This window comes from Syngnathus acus, chromosome 16 (assembly GCF_901709675.1).
Source record: "Syngnathus acus chromosome 16, fSynAcu1.2, whole genome shotgun sequence".
Classification (NCBI taxonomy): domain Eukaryota; kingdom Metazoa; phylum Chordata; class Actinopteri; order Syngnathiformes; family Syngnathidae; genus Syngnathus; species Syngnathus acus.
Genome location: NC_051101.1, coordinates 11725420 through 11742260, shown reverse-complemented (window position 1 = coordinate 11742260; position 16841 = coordinate 11725420). Strand labels below are relative to the sequence as shown.

The window sequence follows — 16841 nt, the reverse complement described above, 5'->3', positions numbered from 1 at the left end:
GAGTAAATGTCCAGGGGGATGTTTCATGTAAAATTCAAATGTGAATAGAAGTGAGAAGCTACTTAAGCTGTATAGTGTACAGAAACAGAAAAGTATATTGTTCTAAAATTTTGGATTGAATGGGGAAAACCGAACGTTCTGCCAAATTGAGCTCCACGCATTGAACAAATTATTAATGGTCACGTAATTAATTTTTTTTCTCTCGAAATAGTTTCTGTTAGCACATCTGCATGTTTTCCTCATACTGTACATTTGTCTTTCTTTCTTGGTACTCCTGCTTCTTCTCATAAAAAAAAATAAATTGCATGCTACCACTGGCGGAGCTAGAGGGGGGGGCTGTCGGGGCACTCCCCCCTAGAAACATATAATGACTATTCATCAGCGTTTTCTGAAAAATCGTTTGCGTTTTTAAAAAAAAAAAAAAATATGTTTTTGGAGGTTCCACTGCAAGTCTGCACTGACAATCTTTCGGCTCTCGTGTTCAATCTGCATACAAGAATGTAAAGGAACTATGATGGATTTCCCAATGCTGCGTATTGTCCTATGGACTGGATGCAAAATTTTGTGTATATTTGTTTCTTCTAAACAGAAAGAACCAGAAAGCCAAATGTTACTCCTCGGTGCGATGTCGCCGTCAGTTCATGTTCGATTTTTTTTGTGTAATCTCTTTGTGCCTTGTTTCTTCAATGCAGTCACTTGAGTCCAGCCACCTTAAGTCTCACAAAAGAAAAAACACACTCTCAGTTAAAACAGACTGCAAAAAAAAATAAAAAATCACGAAACAAGCTAATCCAGCGATGGCAATCGATTCTGATGCACGCATTGAGCTTGTACAGTCGCAGATATTTGATGTCACCTGTTATTTGGGAGGGGAGGGGATTTTCCGACCATCTGTAAATAACTATATTGCAAACTTGCTGAGTAGCTCACGGGGAGTTTTAGATGGAGGGGGGAGAACATGATGACATACGAGAAGGGATTTTTTTGGTCAACCATTCGTCAAGTGGTCTTGTGCTCATCACAGCTGCCTTTGTCGCATGCTTAGAAAAGAAATTGTTTAGTAAGATGTTTTTGTGTGTGTGTTTTGGTGGTGGTGTGACTTGATAGTTTGTGTCCTGAGGAAGAAAAAAAAAAGCCATGATTCCTTTAAAAAACAAAAAAAAACTGCACAGGTGGTTTTTGTGTTAATACTTGTTTATAGGGAAAATATGTGTTTACACTTGTAACTGAAAGTCTAGATTCATGCATATATAAATAAATGCATATATCATTCATTTATTATTTTTTTTAGGAGGGGTCATTTTGAATTCCTGCCTCTAGCTTACTCGTGATGATGGAATTTAGATGGATGAATCACCTAAATGAAGATACAAAGTCCAAGCTGCTAGAATCCCCGCTCACACTGTCCTCAACAAAACATTGTATGCGATACTGGAACTCTCCTCTTTGTGAAAAGCTTTTAACAATCCGGTGCTGATTCAGGGATGCTGTCAGTGCACACGGAGAGTCGGCGTGGAAGGACGTGCAGTAAACAAGCAGAAGAGTCAACAAGGAGGACCGAGAAGAAGTCCATCAGCACTTGCATGAGTCCAATCCTGCCACACCTGTCAGAGCTCGCTTCCCATTTCATCCACTCCTTGACCCCTTTCCTCTCCGGAACCATGCACCCTCAGCGTCCTCTTCCCCAAGCCATGCCTGCTTCTCCATCATCCTCCTCACTGGGACAGCAGCTGAGAAACATGGCCATGGGTCTCGGGCGCGGAAAGAATTTGCTAGGTGGGAACGCAGCCTATGGCTTTGTGCAGTCGCTGAAGGAGTGCCTCTACTTCCTGCTCTGCTGTTGGTGCATTAAGGAGATACTGGACTAGAAACAAGTTGATGGAGTCAACACCATTTGGAGTGATTTTTGTCTTTTGATATTTAAACAGAGAGAGGATGCTTAAAAAAAAACAAAGGCAAGTATGACAAACTACCATGGAAACTCTAAATACTAACTTGAATGTCGCAAAACAGGTGGGCAATGTAATGAATTTGAAATATATACACAGGAAGTAACCATAATAATTCTGGTTTGTTAAAAAAATAATATATCAAATTATTATCTAATTATAATGTTAATTAATGTAAGATTAATTAATTATAATAATCTATTACTGTTTTCCTTGTTTTATACAGGTTGCTGGTTTTCACTGGACTGATGTGAAGCTCATAATTGTGACAGCACGGGACGTGACGTCATAATAAACGACTCAATAGAATCATTTTATTTTTATGTTTGTATTATTGTTTTCAAACAGCTAGAAAGTATGTTTTAATTGAGTTTAATGAGTGACTTAGTGTGCTAACTTTGGTTAAATAGTGTGGATGGAAATAATATTTACATTTCAGTGAGCAAACCGCATTGTACTTAACGTCACCTGCCATACGTCAATCAACCTGAAAACTTCCCCAAACACAGTGGGAGTGGGAACGTGTGGTGATTGGTTGTTCCAAAGGAAAAGAGGCGGAACTTGATCAAATATCGCGTCTGATTGGACGACACAGCGTGAGGCTCCAGCGCACGTTCTTCTGATGGAACAGTTCACAAGTTGGATGGAAAGGAAGGTCGACGTCTACTTCAGAACTACCGTGTAAAGCCGTCTGGATAAAGTCAAAAAGTGAAAGTGAAGGAAGGTAAGAAGGACTACTCGAGGTGGTTGTTGAATTAGTCAACTAAAACGTTAGTTATTATGTTGTTCGTTACGTTGTATTCGTTTGCGCTTCCTTAACATACGGTCAAGGTTTTGCGTCTTTCCTCATTTGAATAGTAGTTAATTTCATTCTTTACAAACGTGTTGCCGAGTTTTATAGTCAACTTATTTGTCTCTGCGTCGTCGCTCATGGCATTTGCTGTCCAAAAGTAGCCTAGATTTTAAGCCCTGGTTTGTGCGAGATGCTCATTCTCCGCAAGCCATAACTGTAATCACGCGAGAATTTGGCAAATCTCGTGAGATTTTATAGGAGAACAAAATGTAATTATTAAATATAACAAATTTAAAAATGGGGCCCGGGGAGTGGTTGACCAATGAAAATTAACTCAATGGTGCAGTTAAGTAGTCCAGAGCAGTCAACTCTGTCTATTTTGTATTTGCAGATCATTTTTATGACAGTTATTTGAAAATGTTATTAAAAAAATAAATTACAGACCGAATAAATGAGTTGACATTAACTCTTATGGTACAAATGGTTTTGAGAAGCTGCCAGGCCCAAGTTGTCGAAATGGTGCCTCAGCCTGTGTCATTGTCCTGACCTTTTTTGGTAGTTCTTTCTAACTCGCCCCCCTTCACTTGTCGAGGAACCACAATACTTTAACAACACTTGTCAAAACATGGTAAAACCCAAATTCGAGACTTCCTATGCAACTTAAACCACAAAGAGCCAACAGCTGGTACATTTTAGGTTTAATCCAGCTGTCTTCTGCTCTGCCTCTCTCCTGTCTCCAGTCAATCTCGAAGCAGCTATATTTAGCGATCATCTGTGTAAGCCGTCCCACTATACGCTCCACAATGCTCCTCGGACCTCAGGCTAGTTTCTCATGGGAGATGAGACCTAAATTGCAGAGCACAGGAAGGAAATGTGTCAGTTCTGGGAAATGTGGCTGTGATGTGAAAATACTTTATACAGCAAGCATACATTTAAAAAAAATACTCTTGAATTTTCCAATACATGTGGAAAAATGTGTTGCGAGCCAATGAAAGCAAGCTTGAACTTTTAGGTCACGATTCCAATTGGTGTGATTGGCACAAACATGACTATAAATGTGTGTATTGTTCTTGAGCGTTGCCATCTAGTGGCGAACACTCTTATTGCAACTTGAAATTGATCAGTAACAGTTAACATTATTCATTGAAAGAAACGATTTAAGGGCCACACCGAGCTCCAGTTTATCTCACTTAAACGTTGCATTTATTTGAAACGGTAATTTTACAAAGTTTTGGATCGATCAGCTTCCTGGAACAAATTGCGCCGGACCTTTTCGTGTTACTTTCCATTCGTTTTTACTTCGTTTTGTTAACATCAATGAAAAGCCTAGTGGTGTTGAAATGCCGATTCAGCCTATTCTCTTGTCTTCACAGCGCGGGCTAGCCTTAGTTACCCGAGCCTCGGGCCAAACATTTCCCCCTGCTCGTCAAAAGCCGGGGTGACTGAACTCCCACAACACACACAAACTACTAATGGCGAAACTAAATGGCCCCCTCGGAAACCCGTTTCCTGTGTGCGCACAGTCATACTCGCACACTACAGTAGCTCCTGTTGACAAAGTTGGGTGAGGCCTCAGGGAAACTATTCAAATCTTGCCTGTGTATTAATAGAGGATGTAAATGCGTTAGCGCTGTCAAGCTAATGTTGGACAAGAGGGAGGACATTGAACAGTCGACATTAGACGCGCTCTCATGGATGTGAAGTCACTTTTTGCGTTATTGTGAGTCTCTTTTCTTCATTTCAAATCTATCGTGATGATCGCACAAAGTAAATTATAAGAACTCCATCATTGTCATTTTACCTCAAGCCCTAATTTAGCATCATTTGGGGAACTTTTGTTGCACAAACAACTCAATGTGTTGTCATGCAGAACACACAAAGACAAGGCTAGCCTCGCCCATTCCGTGCTCGCTTCTTTTATTTTTCTCGTCGGTCACAAAATATGCGTGTGTTGCAGAGCGCAGCCTCGGAGGGGCGGGGCCATGTCTGGGGGCAACGGCGCAAACAGCAGCTGGACCATCGTCAGTCCTGAGGTACTCAAAGGTCACCGTGGCGCGCAGCCTCAATTAAAGCGTGTCTTTTATAGCGTACGGAAAAATTGCTCGACCCAGTTGCGCTCTCTTTGAGGTCACCTGATTATGCGCTCGTCATTGTACTCCGCTCTCACTCTATCTGTCATCATCAGATCACGCTAGATGTTCAACTCCATGTGTGTGTATGACTGGATGTTTCTTTTATTATCTACCAGGAGACTGCTGCTGAAACTGTCAGGACTCTGGAGGAACAGACGAAGCATCATGAGCAAGGTTCCTCTTCATTCTCTCATCATCATCATCATCATTAAATGCACCCTTAGATGCAACTTTCACAATTTTTTCTCTTTCCCCACATGATGAGCCAGATGATGGGTCACACAGCCAGCCAGTAAATGGTGCAAAACCATCAAGTCTCTCAATGGAGGCCCACCAGGTCAGACCACAACACCAATTTGCAACAGTGCTGGTGAAAGTTTCCGCTCGTGAATTCGGATGACCCGCTTATTTTTAATCAGGATGCGGAAGAGAGAAAAGCAGACCCAAGCGACGACCGCGGTACAGATGGTCCCGCCTCCGCGCCCTCATCTGTCAGCGATGCCCCCATTCCTTCCGGCGACGTCCAATCAGACGTGGCCCCCGATGGCGCCGACCAGGACGCCTTCTCCGACTCCTTAAGCCACGACACCCCCTCCCCTGATGAGCCCTCGGGCTCGCTGATGAAGGCAGAGACTCTAGGAGGCGTGGAGCTGACTCGGCAAGAAGAGCGGCATGACGGAACGTGGGAGGAAGAACGCAAACAGGAAGGGGAGGAGTCAGAGCTTCTTTCTAAACACACAGGTACAGAAAAAGGACTGAGTGGAATCTATTTGCTGAACTTGTCTTCATTACCGGTAATCCTTGTTAATATGTACGGAAATTGGTGACGCTCTTTTGGCATATTTTATTTTTTGATACCAAATGAATTTGCAAAACACAACCTCTCGCCTTGGGCGTTTTGATCGTTGTGGAGATAAAAATACAAGTTCTCTATTTCTGTTCAATGTCAGGTCAAGGAATTTTGTTTGGAGAGGATGTGGTTGCTTTATTGTGGAAAAGTTTTTTTTTGTTTTGTTTATATGGCTCTACCTCCTAACATTTGAAATGCAAACACAATTTTTTTCCCTCCAGACTCCTCGGAGCAAACAGGATCAGATGAAGAGCGGCCCGAGGACACCGAGTCCGAGAGAAAGCGCCTGCTTGCCTCTCTGGAGCGAATCGGGAGGATAGCTGAGGAAGAGGACGCTGATGAAGAGGAATTCCAGCTGCCACGGCAGAGGGCCGATGACAACATGTTCTCTCTGAACAAATGCATCCTAGGCGCCGTTATCCTGGTCTCGCTCGGGACCATCTGGTTTTCCGGTAGGTGAGCCCATGTGAGCGTCAGCCCAAGCCAATGAGCTGCTAGCTAACGTGTGATGTCATTGCAGGTGTCTTCATGGACCTGGATGAGGGTAGGATGTGTGTTTGTTTATGATCGTCTTCACAGGCATGTGTACCCGGCATCAAAAAAATCCTCTTTCAAGATGAACAGGTTCATTCCAAGCACCAACTGGAGTCCAAACTGATGCCTCACTAATTTATGTTGCCGTTGTTTCCCTTCACACATGAATAATTGAGGATACACCTTGTTAACTTTTAGAGAGCGGCTTGAGTACAAGGGAGCTGAGCGATTTAGAAGAACCGGGAAAACAGGTCAGTCTGTAGCGAAGTTGTTTACTATAAGATGACTACGTCTTGGATTGCGCTCGTTTTTCTTCATAATACACTTTTGCTCCTCTCATGTGTAAACATGGACATTTTTTTGTTTGTGGTAGGAGTGGCTTCGCTCAGAGACTCTTCCACCCCCTGTCGATGCTGACAACTCGGCGCTTTGGACCAAACTAGCCAATGGAGACCAGCAGATTTCTTTGTTGCAAGCTCAACTTGAGGTGTGGCTTTATTTTAATTTTTTGGTGCTCAAGGGCAAATCTGGATGCAGACGAGCATCTCCCAACAATTGCTCGCAATCTGTGCGACGTTTCAAACTCAGTTTAGTTTGTAGTTCCTGACCGCCCTGAGTGTGTCCTTGGGTGACCTCATGACAGCTTGTGTGAGTGGCACACTTTTGTTAACATCTGTTCCTGCAAACAAACATTTCCTGCTCCAAAAGAGCCTTTTTTTTTTCTACAACCTTCCCCAACAATGGAATGACCATAAAGCAGTACAAGAGTGAGCCTAACTTGTGAATGCGTATGACACCACGACACATCCGTCGTTTGTTTAATTCATAAGCACATTTCTGATATGCTGACTTTTTTTCCATCCCGTCCAGGCGCAGATGGAAGAGTTGAAAGCCGCCGAGGGTCAAGCGGCCGAGGGCAAAACGGAGCGGCTGCGCTGGCAGGAGGAAAACACTCACTTGAAGTCCAAAGTGGCATCGCTTCCTGTCCTCGAGGAAGAGAACGAGAGGCTGAAGAGGGAGCTGGAGACGCTGCCGACGCTTCAGCGCGAACTTGAAACTTTGAGGTCCACTGTCAGTAAGTTGACAGGTGAGCTGGAACAGTGGGCACAAGTGGAGAAGACTCGAGTTGTAGCAATTCTTCTTTTCTGATATTCTTCATCTGCAGTGCCCCCAAGTGGTCAGCCAGCAGACCGGAAACTTGAGGAGGACAAGAAGGCTAAATCTGACATGGGTGAGAGGAAAGAGAGCAAGAAATCCGAACGGAAGGAGCGCAAAGACGGCAAGCAGGCCGAAAGTGGGAAGCGTGAGCGCGGAAAGTCCGACAAGGTGAAGGAAGGGCAAGGAAAGTGGGAGGAGGAGAAAGACTGGAAGAAGGAGAGCAGAGGGGACGAGGGGAAGACGTGGAAGGAGCGCGACGCAAAGAAGGAGCGGGCCGAGAAGACGGAGAGGAAGGAGCGGAAGAAGGACAAGCATGAGAAGCAATGGAAAGGAAAGGAGGAGGAGGAGTGGAGAAAAGACAAAGGCGAAACGACGCACAAGGCGAAGGATAAGTGGAGGCAGAAAGGCAACGAGGGCTTTGAGGAGCGCGGCAAAGAGAAGAACTGGAAGAGCCACAATGGCGAAAAAGAAAGAGGAGGCGAGAGGAAACGCGCGGAGGACGGCAAACAGCAACCCGGCAAGATTGACGACGGGAAACGGGGGAGTCATCACGGGAAAGGTGATAAGGACCGCAGGAAGGACGGAAACGAACACAAGAGGAAAAAGGACAGCGGTGAGTCCAAAGGGGACAAGTCCAACTCGCACAAATACAAATTCACCGACTACCACCAACACGAGGAGAACGTGTGGGCCGAGAGGAAGGCGCCTCAACAGTCCTCCGCCGATTCCGCCGACTATTGGACCCAGCAGAGGAAGCGCCTCCACAGGAAGCCCAAACAGCCCCAGCACTGCCACTCCCAGGAGGCCTGCGCTCAAGCCGAGGGGCTCCACCCCGTCTCCTTCCCACAATTCGAGTCCGTCCTCCACGCCTACCTGGCCAAGGCCGAGCAGGCCGGCGTGGACTCCTCCAAGAGGGACGAGCTGCGCAAACTGGCCTCCGAGTTCTTCCGGGACGGCGTCTTCGTGCACGACCGGGTCAACTTCCGCAAGTTCGTCAAAGACGTGTCGGATATCCTGGAAGACATGGTGGAAGGGGACGGAGAGGAAGACAGCGACCTGGAGGATGAGATGGAGGCGTTCGGGAAGGAAGCGCTGGAGAAGTTTCTAGTGGCGGGAGGCAGTGAGCAACGCAAAGGCGAGTGGAGGAAGGAGAGCGCACGAGGCAGTGGCTAAAGTAGGAAGGGAACGCCGGATAGGAAGACATTTTCATTTACCTTTTTGTATCCACCGCAGTGCAGGTCTCATTTTATTTCAAAAAAACATCTTCCATTTTCAGTAGTGATATTATTTTTTACTTTTGCCATTTTGTCATATTTGCTGGCATGACAAACAGTTAACACATAACATACATTCGTAGTTATTGTGGCCTACAAGTTTTTTGTTTACAATCTTACTCATTTGGCACATATTTAACATCAGAAATATCTCATTGCACACCACCAAATAAAAAATATGCCACAACTATAAATACTAAAACGATTAGAAAAAAAATACTCAAATTAATTTTTGGGGTTTGTTTTTTTTGGCTGAATGGCAACACGTTTCTGTTGAATTGTACATTCTGCCTGGTTGTTCTGACAACAATTTGATCGGATCATCCTGCCTGTGAGTGTTCCCACTTCTTTCCCAGATGGACATTTTCTTTTTTTCCTTCCACTGAAGCCTTCACACTGCTCAGTCTTATTGTCACAATGCAGTTTGAATCATTTGAGTTGGTTCCCATGGCAACACGTCTGGAGCTATTGAAGTGACGTGCATGTCTTTTTGTTTGTTTATTTTGAAGAAGCCTTTTTTCCTTTGTTTAAATATTTGTACATAGTTGCATTAATTGCTTACGAGTAACTTATTTTGTCCAGTTTAATGAAATAGAAAGGTACAGAAAATATTGTTCAAAGCTTGTTTGTTTCCCTTTAGGTACATAACTCACGTTGCGTACGAAAGTGCTTGATATGTGTTTTATTTTGAAAACAGCACTGTAGTAGTAATAGATTGACTGATGGTGGTTCACTTTTGCTTGCAGTTAATAATAATACGTCACGTTATGTTGCTGCTTTCAGAGGTGGTTTTCTTTGAATTTCAAAAATTGTCACTTTTATTGCCATGGCAGCAGTTCAATAAAATGTCAGCATCCAAATGTCTCAAGGCCTCTTCTCACACAAGACTTGGCCAACGATCACAGATCAGAAGACGAATTAATGATTTTAGTAGTGACACACACACACACGAAAAAAACTACAGACAGAAGATAAGTTTAGATAAAACAAATAGATTTTTTGTATTAAGTATTTTTGAATAGTGAGGCACTTACAATCTTGCTAAAAACCGATAATTGCAAGTCAGTATAGCAAAACGTCCATCCTCTTTCCTATTGGTCAATTTGATTGATTGACGCATTACTTGACAAATGAGAGGCCGGAATTTTGATTGAGTGCACGAGCAGGATGACTGACCTCTTTATCAACCCGGAAGACGTTTGCTGCCATTTCCGGTTTGCCATTAAGTCGACACGGCAATGGCGTTTCATCCAAGGTAGGAGATTTAATTTGTCTTGTTGAACTACTGCTTTTGTTGGTTTTGTACTGTGTTGACTTTTGATATTTTTGTAGAATATAATGCTTTTGGTTGTCATGTATGTATGATTGTTTACATGAGAATTCTTTTTTCGGATTAGCACGGCGGCCATGTTTGTGGGATGTTGCTTGTTGTTGAGCACTTTACTATAATATATATTTTTCTGCAAGCTATACATTTTCCTACTTGATGGGATTGTTTGTTTTGTGTGCAGGTCATAAATCAAATTAATGGTGTAAAAAGTTAAGCAATTATTCATCTTGGTCTATTTTTCATGCTATTTTTGTATTACTTTGTATACAGTCGCCACTCAGTCGTTTAGACATTCCCCTAACCGTTTTGATTGAAAGCAACTGCCCACTTCTTCCCCCACTGATGACTCAGAATAGGATGTAGGGGACCTGAAAACTTCTGCAAAGTAGCTTTTGGATGATGAAGCCACAAAGCTTGTTAGTGCTGTACCTGTCTCCCTAATGCACATCCTGTCAAGGCTTTACCTGAACTAATAAGTTTTGTCAGCTGCTGAGCCCAAGTGGCTCGTTCACAAAAAGTTTGGCTGTAATTCCACTTTTTTTATGACTTTCTTTTCGCTCTCTCCAGCACTTGAGAGTGAAGCAATTGTCTCTTAATGCCCCCAAACCTGACAAAACTATTAAACCATTTGTGTGATGGTACATTTTCTCCAGTAGTCACAATCTGCTCAATTAGTGAGTGATTTATACCTAGAGTTGGTCTTAAAATCCATCCATGAATGTTCTGGGCTTAATGAGTCTGCTATATAGATTGTTTGTGTCCTAAGTTAGTGTATGCTTGCTGGCAGGAGAATAAGAAATAAGTGAAATACCAAGGGTGTGTTTCCTTCAATATGATATAATACAATTAATGTAACCCTCCAAGTTTAATCCCCACTTTTGTGGTTCCAAATGTGTCTGTGGTCAGCTATACTGTCTCTTTCCTATTTATTTACTAACTCTAGAGACATGGCCAAATTACCCTGAGCCAAAAAACATTTAGATAGGCAAACAGGTTAGCTAGTTAACAAAAATGAACTCTCCGTAAAATTCTCTTATGAAATGAGTTATATAAAAAATGTTAATCGTGACTGTGTAGCAGATTAAAGTACTCAAAGTTTGGGAAATGTCACGTTACGTGCAGTTCAGTCAAACGTCCACCAGATGGCGACAGACTCTCAAATCCCCCCTTAACCACTGTTAAAAGTGAATTCTCCCTAAAATTCTCCTGTGAAATGAGTTATATAAAAATTGTAAATCGTGACAGATTAAAGTCCTCAAAATTTAGGAAATGTCACGTTTTTTTTGTTTGGTCTTCCTTACATGCAGTTCAGTCAAATGTCCACCGGATGGCGACAGACTCCCAAATCCTGCCTTAACCACTGTTAAAAGTGACACATTCACTGAACACAATTGTTCCATTGGACAGATGAAGATCTCAACTTGGAGCAGTACTGGCAGCTGATTGGCTGGCCACAGTGTCTGTATGCCATACAGTCAGAAGGTTTGACTCAACTGCAATGTTTTTCTGCCTTTCTTTTGCAATGTTGGCTGTTCCAATCACTCCCCCGCGTACACACAACACACAAACACACACAGGTGTTCACTGTCATATGTAGTATTTTTTTTTAATCACATTTAAAGGCGTTCTTTGTAGTGTTTCTGTTCAAACTTTTCCTCCCCCAGCGAGTCTTCTCATTCTTTGCATAAGTGAGCAAAGTTTCAGGGCGTGGCCCTTGTTGCATCTGTGGGAACGAACGCACGCACGCACGCACACGTACTTGTTCCAACGTGTAAGCCGAGCTGGAAAAAGTGGAAAATGAGAGAAAAAGTTGAAAAGTAACAAAAGTGTTGCAATTGCCCCACCAAGGCCAGGATGAGTGGGAATGTCAAGGGTTGACTCACCCCAGCGAGACGAGCGGCGGGTGCCCCTGTCCACATTCTTTCTCCCCCCGCTCATGCACACGCCCTGTGACAGTGAAAAAAAGTTGGCTGCTGCAGCGAGAAGTTAAATCACGGAAAAGATATGTGCTGCTGCCTCATCTAGAGCAGAGGGAAAAGAAGGAGCTGCTGCACTTATTTCTCTTCAATTTTCCTCCCGTCCTCAAATCTAAACGGTGAGTTTGACTTTTTCTCCCTCTTCTTTCCCACCATATTGATGTTTCCCCACACCACAATGTTTTAATTGTAACTCATTTCGACACAAACTCGTGAATGTTGCATTGCTTTTTTTTTTTGTCTTGCGCGCTCACTGAAGCGTTTGGGCGGATCGGGTTGTCCCGGCTGGTAAACGAACCCCTGTCCCTTTACACGTCCAGGGAAACCCAAGCCGTGTCACGGTGACTTATTCATGAGTCCAGTGTCACTCCTGCCTCTGCTTATTGTGCACGCTGTCAGCAGTAGTTTGGGCTACATCTAAACACAAGACCCCCATCACCACCATATGCAACCCCCCCCCCCCGTTCGTGTCTCCATTACATCGTTTTGACACATGTGACCCGAGTAACCACGGTCAGATTTTGCGTCTTTCTTCTCCTTATCGGTTTTATTCTCTTCGACTCGTGTTTTTATGCTCGGGTGATGACAAGTAAGAGGAAGTGTCGCAGTCACACCTATATAATGCTAACACTGCCTGTGGGCGGTAAATATTCTTTGAATCGCATATTCCAATAATAATCATCATTAGAGTAACGGTCAATTTGAACTGGTGATTGTTTTTCCATCACTGTGCTGAATTATATATACCGACATTTCTTATTATACGTTGCCGCTTTCATGTGAGTATCCAAACAGCTGCAAATCTCAACCCCCTCCCCAAAATTACTGACTGTAAAATTGAATAAGCCGTAAATGGGCTAACAACTAGCAGCAGTGTAGCAGCCAATGGATGGAGCAACACATGTAGACCAACAATATAATAATACTTGGAGGAATTAATTCTTTATCCTCTGTGGAAAAGTGAGTAATATTACTGCATTGGAATTACAACGTACAAACTTTGGAATTCAATTTGATGTCGTTACTATGCGGTTTTTTGAGTATGATATTATAGAGGGATATTTTTATTTTATTTTTTTTAGAAAAAGGTTTTGGGGCGGAGCTGCATCTAAATATGAACAATATCAAGTGTCCAAACTGGTTAAACTGCGCATGTTTGATGCTCATAAACTGTGCCACTCGGCTACAAGTTTACTATGTGTACAAAGTAATGATGTTAGTAGTTTGCCTTTGGGCGTTCCCAACCTGCTTTGCCTCTCAACTGGTTTCTACTTGTCTTTGTACTTGCAACATTGACGCTTTATAACCCCTTACATGAGTTTGTTTGCTTTTTTGTTCGCCTCTTCACACTCCCTCGTGACATTCAAACAATGTGACACGGTCGAAGTTTTGTTAAAACAGAAAATGGGGAGGAGGCTGAGATGTTTTTCAAATGCTTCTTGCGGCCTCTTCAGAAAATCTGATAAAGTTGTGACTGGTCAAAAAAAAAAATAACCGAGTCGAACCGCTTCAATGTGTTCTAGTCTCGGATTTTAATGCTCAATTCTCTCTGGAATCCAAAACTTCTTTATTTTTTTTTATTGCTTCAAATTCCAAGTGCAAGTCAGACCACAATATAAACTGGGCCTTGCTCAAGCCCCATGAGTCACGCTTGAGGGCAAACCACGTGCTAATGTGCGCAAAAGCGGCCTGCCTCGTGCTTTTATTCAATTTTTCTATTGCCTTACTTCCCTTCTTGAACGTTCTCGCCTCTTGGTCAGTTTCACGTTTAGCTTGTTAATGGGCGGCCGCCTGAACGTACGCTGTCGTGCCAAAGGTGTCGGCACTATTATAGTACACTGCTAAATAATTTAAAAAATATATAATGGCAAACAGCAAGCTGATGACAGATGCTCACTAGTATGTCCGGAAAAATGTGTGTGTGCAAAGTAGGGCCTCCATGAAACACAATCCGGATGTGTGCGTTGGGCCTCACTCACTCGGTAATTAGGTTAATGCAACCAACGTCCTAATTGTTGCTAGTTTGGATATGTGTGTGTGTGTGTGTGTGTGTGTGTGTGTGTCTTTGGGTGTGGACCAGTGTGTGTGTGTGTGTGTGTGTGTAGCTCAGCATTGTGTTGTGACATGCGTGTCACATGGGAGATTTATCTGCAGTTCCTAGGCAACTAAAACAAAACAACAAAATGGCTCCCTGCAGGCCCGACTCGGTTCGTCATCGACCGGGCTGTTTCCTGACTGTCTTTCTCTCGTCAATCACTTAGTCAGCCTTTTCTTCTGCGGAAATCTTGCCTCCACCACACTGCGGGGATAATGAGCAGCTCCACATGGGTGGCTTCAATTTAGATTATGGGCAGTAGTTTTGAGTGTTCGCTGTTGTCCAAGTGCAAAATTGTAAAGTCGAGGAGGGCTTTCGATTTGTCGTCCGACCCTCGTATAGATGTTTTTCGAATCTCATTGAAATGTAGCGTACGCGAGGAGTGCGCGGACAGTAGCCGGTAATCGGAGCCAGATGCGCCTCAAAGGCATCCCGGGGATCAAATGTCCTCCGTCAGAGATCGCGGCCCACATTGTGTTCTCCTCCTCTTCCACTGTGTCCACCGCTCACCCTCCCCCACCAAATAATATCAAAAACAATCTTGTGTTAATAATAACATCATTGGTGACCTTTTTTGATGGAACCCAGAATGAAACCAGATTGTTTTTTCTGTAGACATGGAGTCAGCCATCCAGACTTTGGTGACCACATTCCTTAGTTCTACCAGAGGCAAGGAGAACATGGATAGCAAGTCCTTCCAGAAGATGGTAAAGAAGAACCTTGGCAGCGTCATGGAGGTAAAAAAAAAAAACGTACACAGATAATGATCATGAGCAATCACGATCAATCAGCTTCATCTCCATCTCGTGATTTATCGCAGGACGCCAACAGCTCAACGGCCGTCAAGGAAATGCAAAACGGCCTGGATGAGAACAAGGACGGGAAGGTCAGCTTTCAGGAATACCTCACTCTGATCGGCTACATCGCCAAGGCCGTCAGCGAGAGCAAGTCCCCGTCCAACGCCGCGGCGTCGTAGACGGCCACCCCGTTTGGGATCTGCGTTCTCGTGCGCTTCTTTCACAGTTAACCAACCTTTTGTATCGAACCATCCTGCTAACCCGCTATTCGAGGCTCCCTCCATGTTGAGCTCAAGAAAACATTGAAGAACTCCCATGTCATGAATGCAATTAAAAGCTTTGTACCGACACCGCGTGCTTGTTGTCGTACGCCGTCATTCGGGTGTCAGAACGCCGAGGTTCCCCTGACGCGCTTCTAAAATTAGCCGCTCGCTTTCCCTGACGAACGTCTCGTACTGGAACCGGATCCTTCTAATTGTGATCGGCTCTGCAACGCAATCTGCTTACAGGTCTTGCTTGGAAAGACTTTCGATATAATGGCACATTTAAACACACAGTGAGGAACATAAAGATGTTTTAGACCAGCTGTTCAAATGTATTTGAAGGATTCTGGGGGTTTGTCATTTTTTTGGAGGTGGTCCTGGGTTGAGTGGACCATCCTCAGGGTGTCCAATAGACGCGTAGCAGGCCTCGAAACAAAAAAGCTGGAGGAGGTTGGGTGGAGTATTTAAGACGGGGTGTCCCGCTCATCACTTACTTTTTTCTCGTCGCTCTCTGCGTGCACCTGAACCTCCGGCCGGCCCTCGTCCTCCAGTCAGGTAAGGATGACTTTGTTCATTTTGAAGATTTCTTTTTTTTCCTAACTTAAGAAAACTCTTGTCATGTTGCTAATGATGTCATTTTAAGGGTTGGTTATCTTGTAAAGGACTCAAATAGTATTTGGCACCAAAAATCTGAACATTATTCATGTTTTTGACATGTTTGGACCTCCATGTTTTTGAAGAAGCCATTTTAATGTCAAGATATCCAGCTTTTGGGTTTCAGGCCTCATCAGATGCGTAGCTGTACAAAAGCTAGCGATGAAGAAATAGAGCATAGTTGACACCAGAGCGCTTTCAGGGTTTAAACGCCTCTGCCTCTTAATGATGCTTAACCCGGCCTGCGGCGTAACGCTAATGGCACGTCGTTCTGCTTTCTATGATGATCCACTCGGCAGAATGTCCTTGCCCAAGTCCGAGAACGCGTCCAGTCTGGAGAACGCCATGCAGCTCATGATCCAGACCTTCCACAAGTATTCCGGCAACGAAGGCGACAAATACACGCTGAGCAAGCTCGAGCTCAGGGAGATGCTCACCACCGAACTGCAAAACTACCTCGGGGTATGGGTGCTTTATTTATTTATTTATATATAATTGTTTTAGTATATATATTTTTTTATATACATTTTTTAGTATGTATATTGTTTTGTATTTTTCTTATTTTTTTATTTCTTTTTTGCAGAACGCCCAAGATAAGGAGGCAGTGGATAAAGTTATGCGTGAACTGGACGCCAACGGGGACGGCGAGGTGGATTTTACCGAGTTCATCATCCTAGTGGGTGCCCTCACTGTGGCATGCAACGACTTCTTCCTGGAGTTTAACGAAAAGCCCGAAAAGAAGTAGGAGGAAAGATACACAACATACACGTAGTGTAAAAAAATGTCTAATAGTGATTTGCGTAGCCGGTGTTGACCTTTTGACATAAAATGTCTTTTTTAAATTCATGTTTACTTCAGCCTCTTGTTTCTGTTCATGCATTTTGTAACACATTAAAGCTGTGGAATTTCCCCTGGAAAGAATAAATGTGATCTTTGTTCAGAGCATCCTGTCATCTGTTGACATGAAATGGCCGCTAGGTGGCACTGTGTGGCTTTGGAACGAGATAATTGGCGGACCCAAAAGTTTTCTCTTTCA

The 16841-nt window shown here is 43.7% G+C and overlaps 4 protein-coding genes across 4 annotated transcripts; all 4 read left to right on the top strand.

Moving 5' to 3' along the window:
* The first annotated feature begins 561 nt into the window (after window positions 1-561).
* On the top strand, window positions 562-2262 carry LOC119136295 (lens epithelial protein). Its single transcript, XM_037274665.1, has 2 exons — window positions 562-1955; window positions 2176-2262. Exon 1 carries the CDS (start codon window positions 1485-1487, stop codon window positions 1866-1868), a length of 384 nt encoding a protein of 127 aa, XP_037130560.1. The 5' UTR covers window positions 562-1484; the 3' UTR covers window positions 1869-1955; window positions 2176-2262.
* A 273-nt stretch (window positions 2263-2535) lies between these two features.
* pbxip1b (pre-B-cell leukemia homeobox interacting protein 1b) lies at window positions 2536-9550 on the top strand. Its single transcript, XM_037274294.1, has 11 exons — window positions 2536-2673; window positions 4700-4775; window positions 4991-5048; window positions 5144-5211; window positions 5294-5615; window positions 5946-6176; window positions 6245-6268; window positions 6457-6509; window positions 6632-6745; window positions 7129-7345; window positions 7424-9550. The coding sequence occupies exons 2-11, from the start codon at window positions 4725-4727 to the stop codon at window positions 8587-8589; spliced, it is 2304 nt and encodes a 767-aa protein (XP_037130189.1). The 5' UTR covers window positions 2536-2673; window positions 4700-4724; the 3' UTR covers window positions 8590-9550.
* Window positions 9551-11775: 2225 nt separating this feature from the next.
* On the top strand, window positions 11776-15238 carry si:ch211-105c13.3 (uncharacterized protein LOC325758 homolog). The gene is made up of 3 exons (XM_037274683.1): window positions 11776-12115; window positions 14707-14828; window positions 14912-15238. Exons 2-3 carry the CDS (start codon window positions 14709-14711, stop codon window positions 15065-15067), a joined length of 276 nt encoding a protein of 91 aa, XP_037130578.1. The 5' UTR covers window positions 11776-12115; window positions 14707-14708; the 3' UTR covers window positions 15068-15238.
* LOC119136303 (protein S100-A1-like) lies at window positions 14120-16750 on the top strand. Its single transcript, XM_037274677.1, has 4 exons — window positions 14120-14124; window positions 15593-15706; window positions 16105-16267; window positions 16389-16750. Exons 3-4 carry the CDS (start codon window positions 16106-16108, stop codon window positions 16548-16550), a joined length of 324 nt encoding a protein of 107 aa, XP_037130572.1. The 5' UTR covers window positions 14120-14124; window positions 15593-15706; window position 16105; the 3' UTR covers window positions 16551-16750.
* The last annotated feature ends 91 nt before the right edge of the window (window positions 16751-16841 follow it).

Excerpts from the sequence above, each read along its gene's own strand:
- si:ch211-105c13.3 (XM_037274683.1), top strand. The coding sequence starts at position 14,709 with ATGGAGTCAGCCATCCAGACTTTGGTGACCACATTCCTTAGTTCTACC. Across the intron at positions 14,829-14,911 it reads ACCTTGGCAGCGTCATGGAG|GACGCCAACAGCTCAACGGC; the intron begins GTAAAAAAAAAA and ends GATTTATCGCAG.
- LOC119136295 (XM_037274665.1), top strand. The coding sequence starts at position 1,485 with ATGCTGTCAGTGCACACGGAGAGTCGGCGTGGAAGGACGTGCAGTAAA.
- LOC119136303 (XM_037274677.1), top strand. The coding sequence starts at position 16,106 with ATGTCCTTGCCCAAGTCCGAGAACGCGTCCAGTCTGGAGAACGCCATG. Across the intron at positions 16,268-16,388 it reads AACTGCAAAACTACCTCGGG|AACGCCCAAGATAAGGAGGC; the intron begins GTATGGGTGCTT and ends TCTTTTTTGCAG.
- pbxip1b (XM_037274294.1), top strand. The coding sequence starts at position 4,725 with ATGTCTGGGGGCAACGGCGCAAACAGCAGCTGGACCATCGTCAGTCCT. Across the intron at positions 6,269-6,456 it reads CTTCATGGACCTGGATGAGG|AGAGCGGCTTGAGTACAAGG; the intron begins GTAGGATGTGTG and ends GTTAACTTTTAG. Across the intron at positions 6,510-6,631 it reads TAGAAGAACCGGGAAAACAG|GAGTGGCTTCGCTCAGAGAC; the intron begins GTCAGTCTGTAG and ends TGTTTGTGGTAG.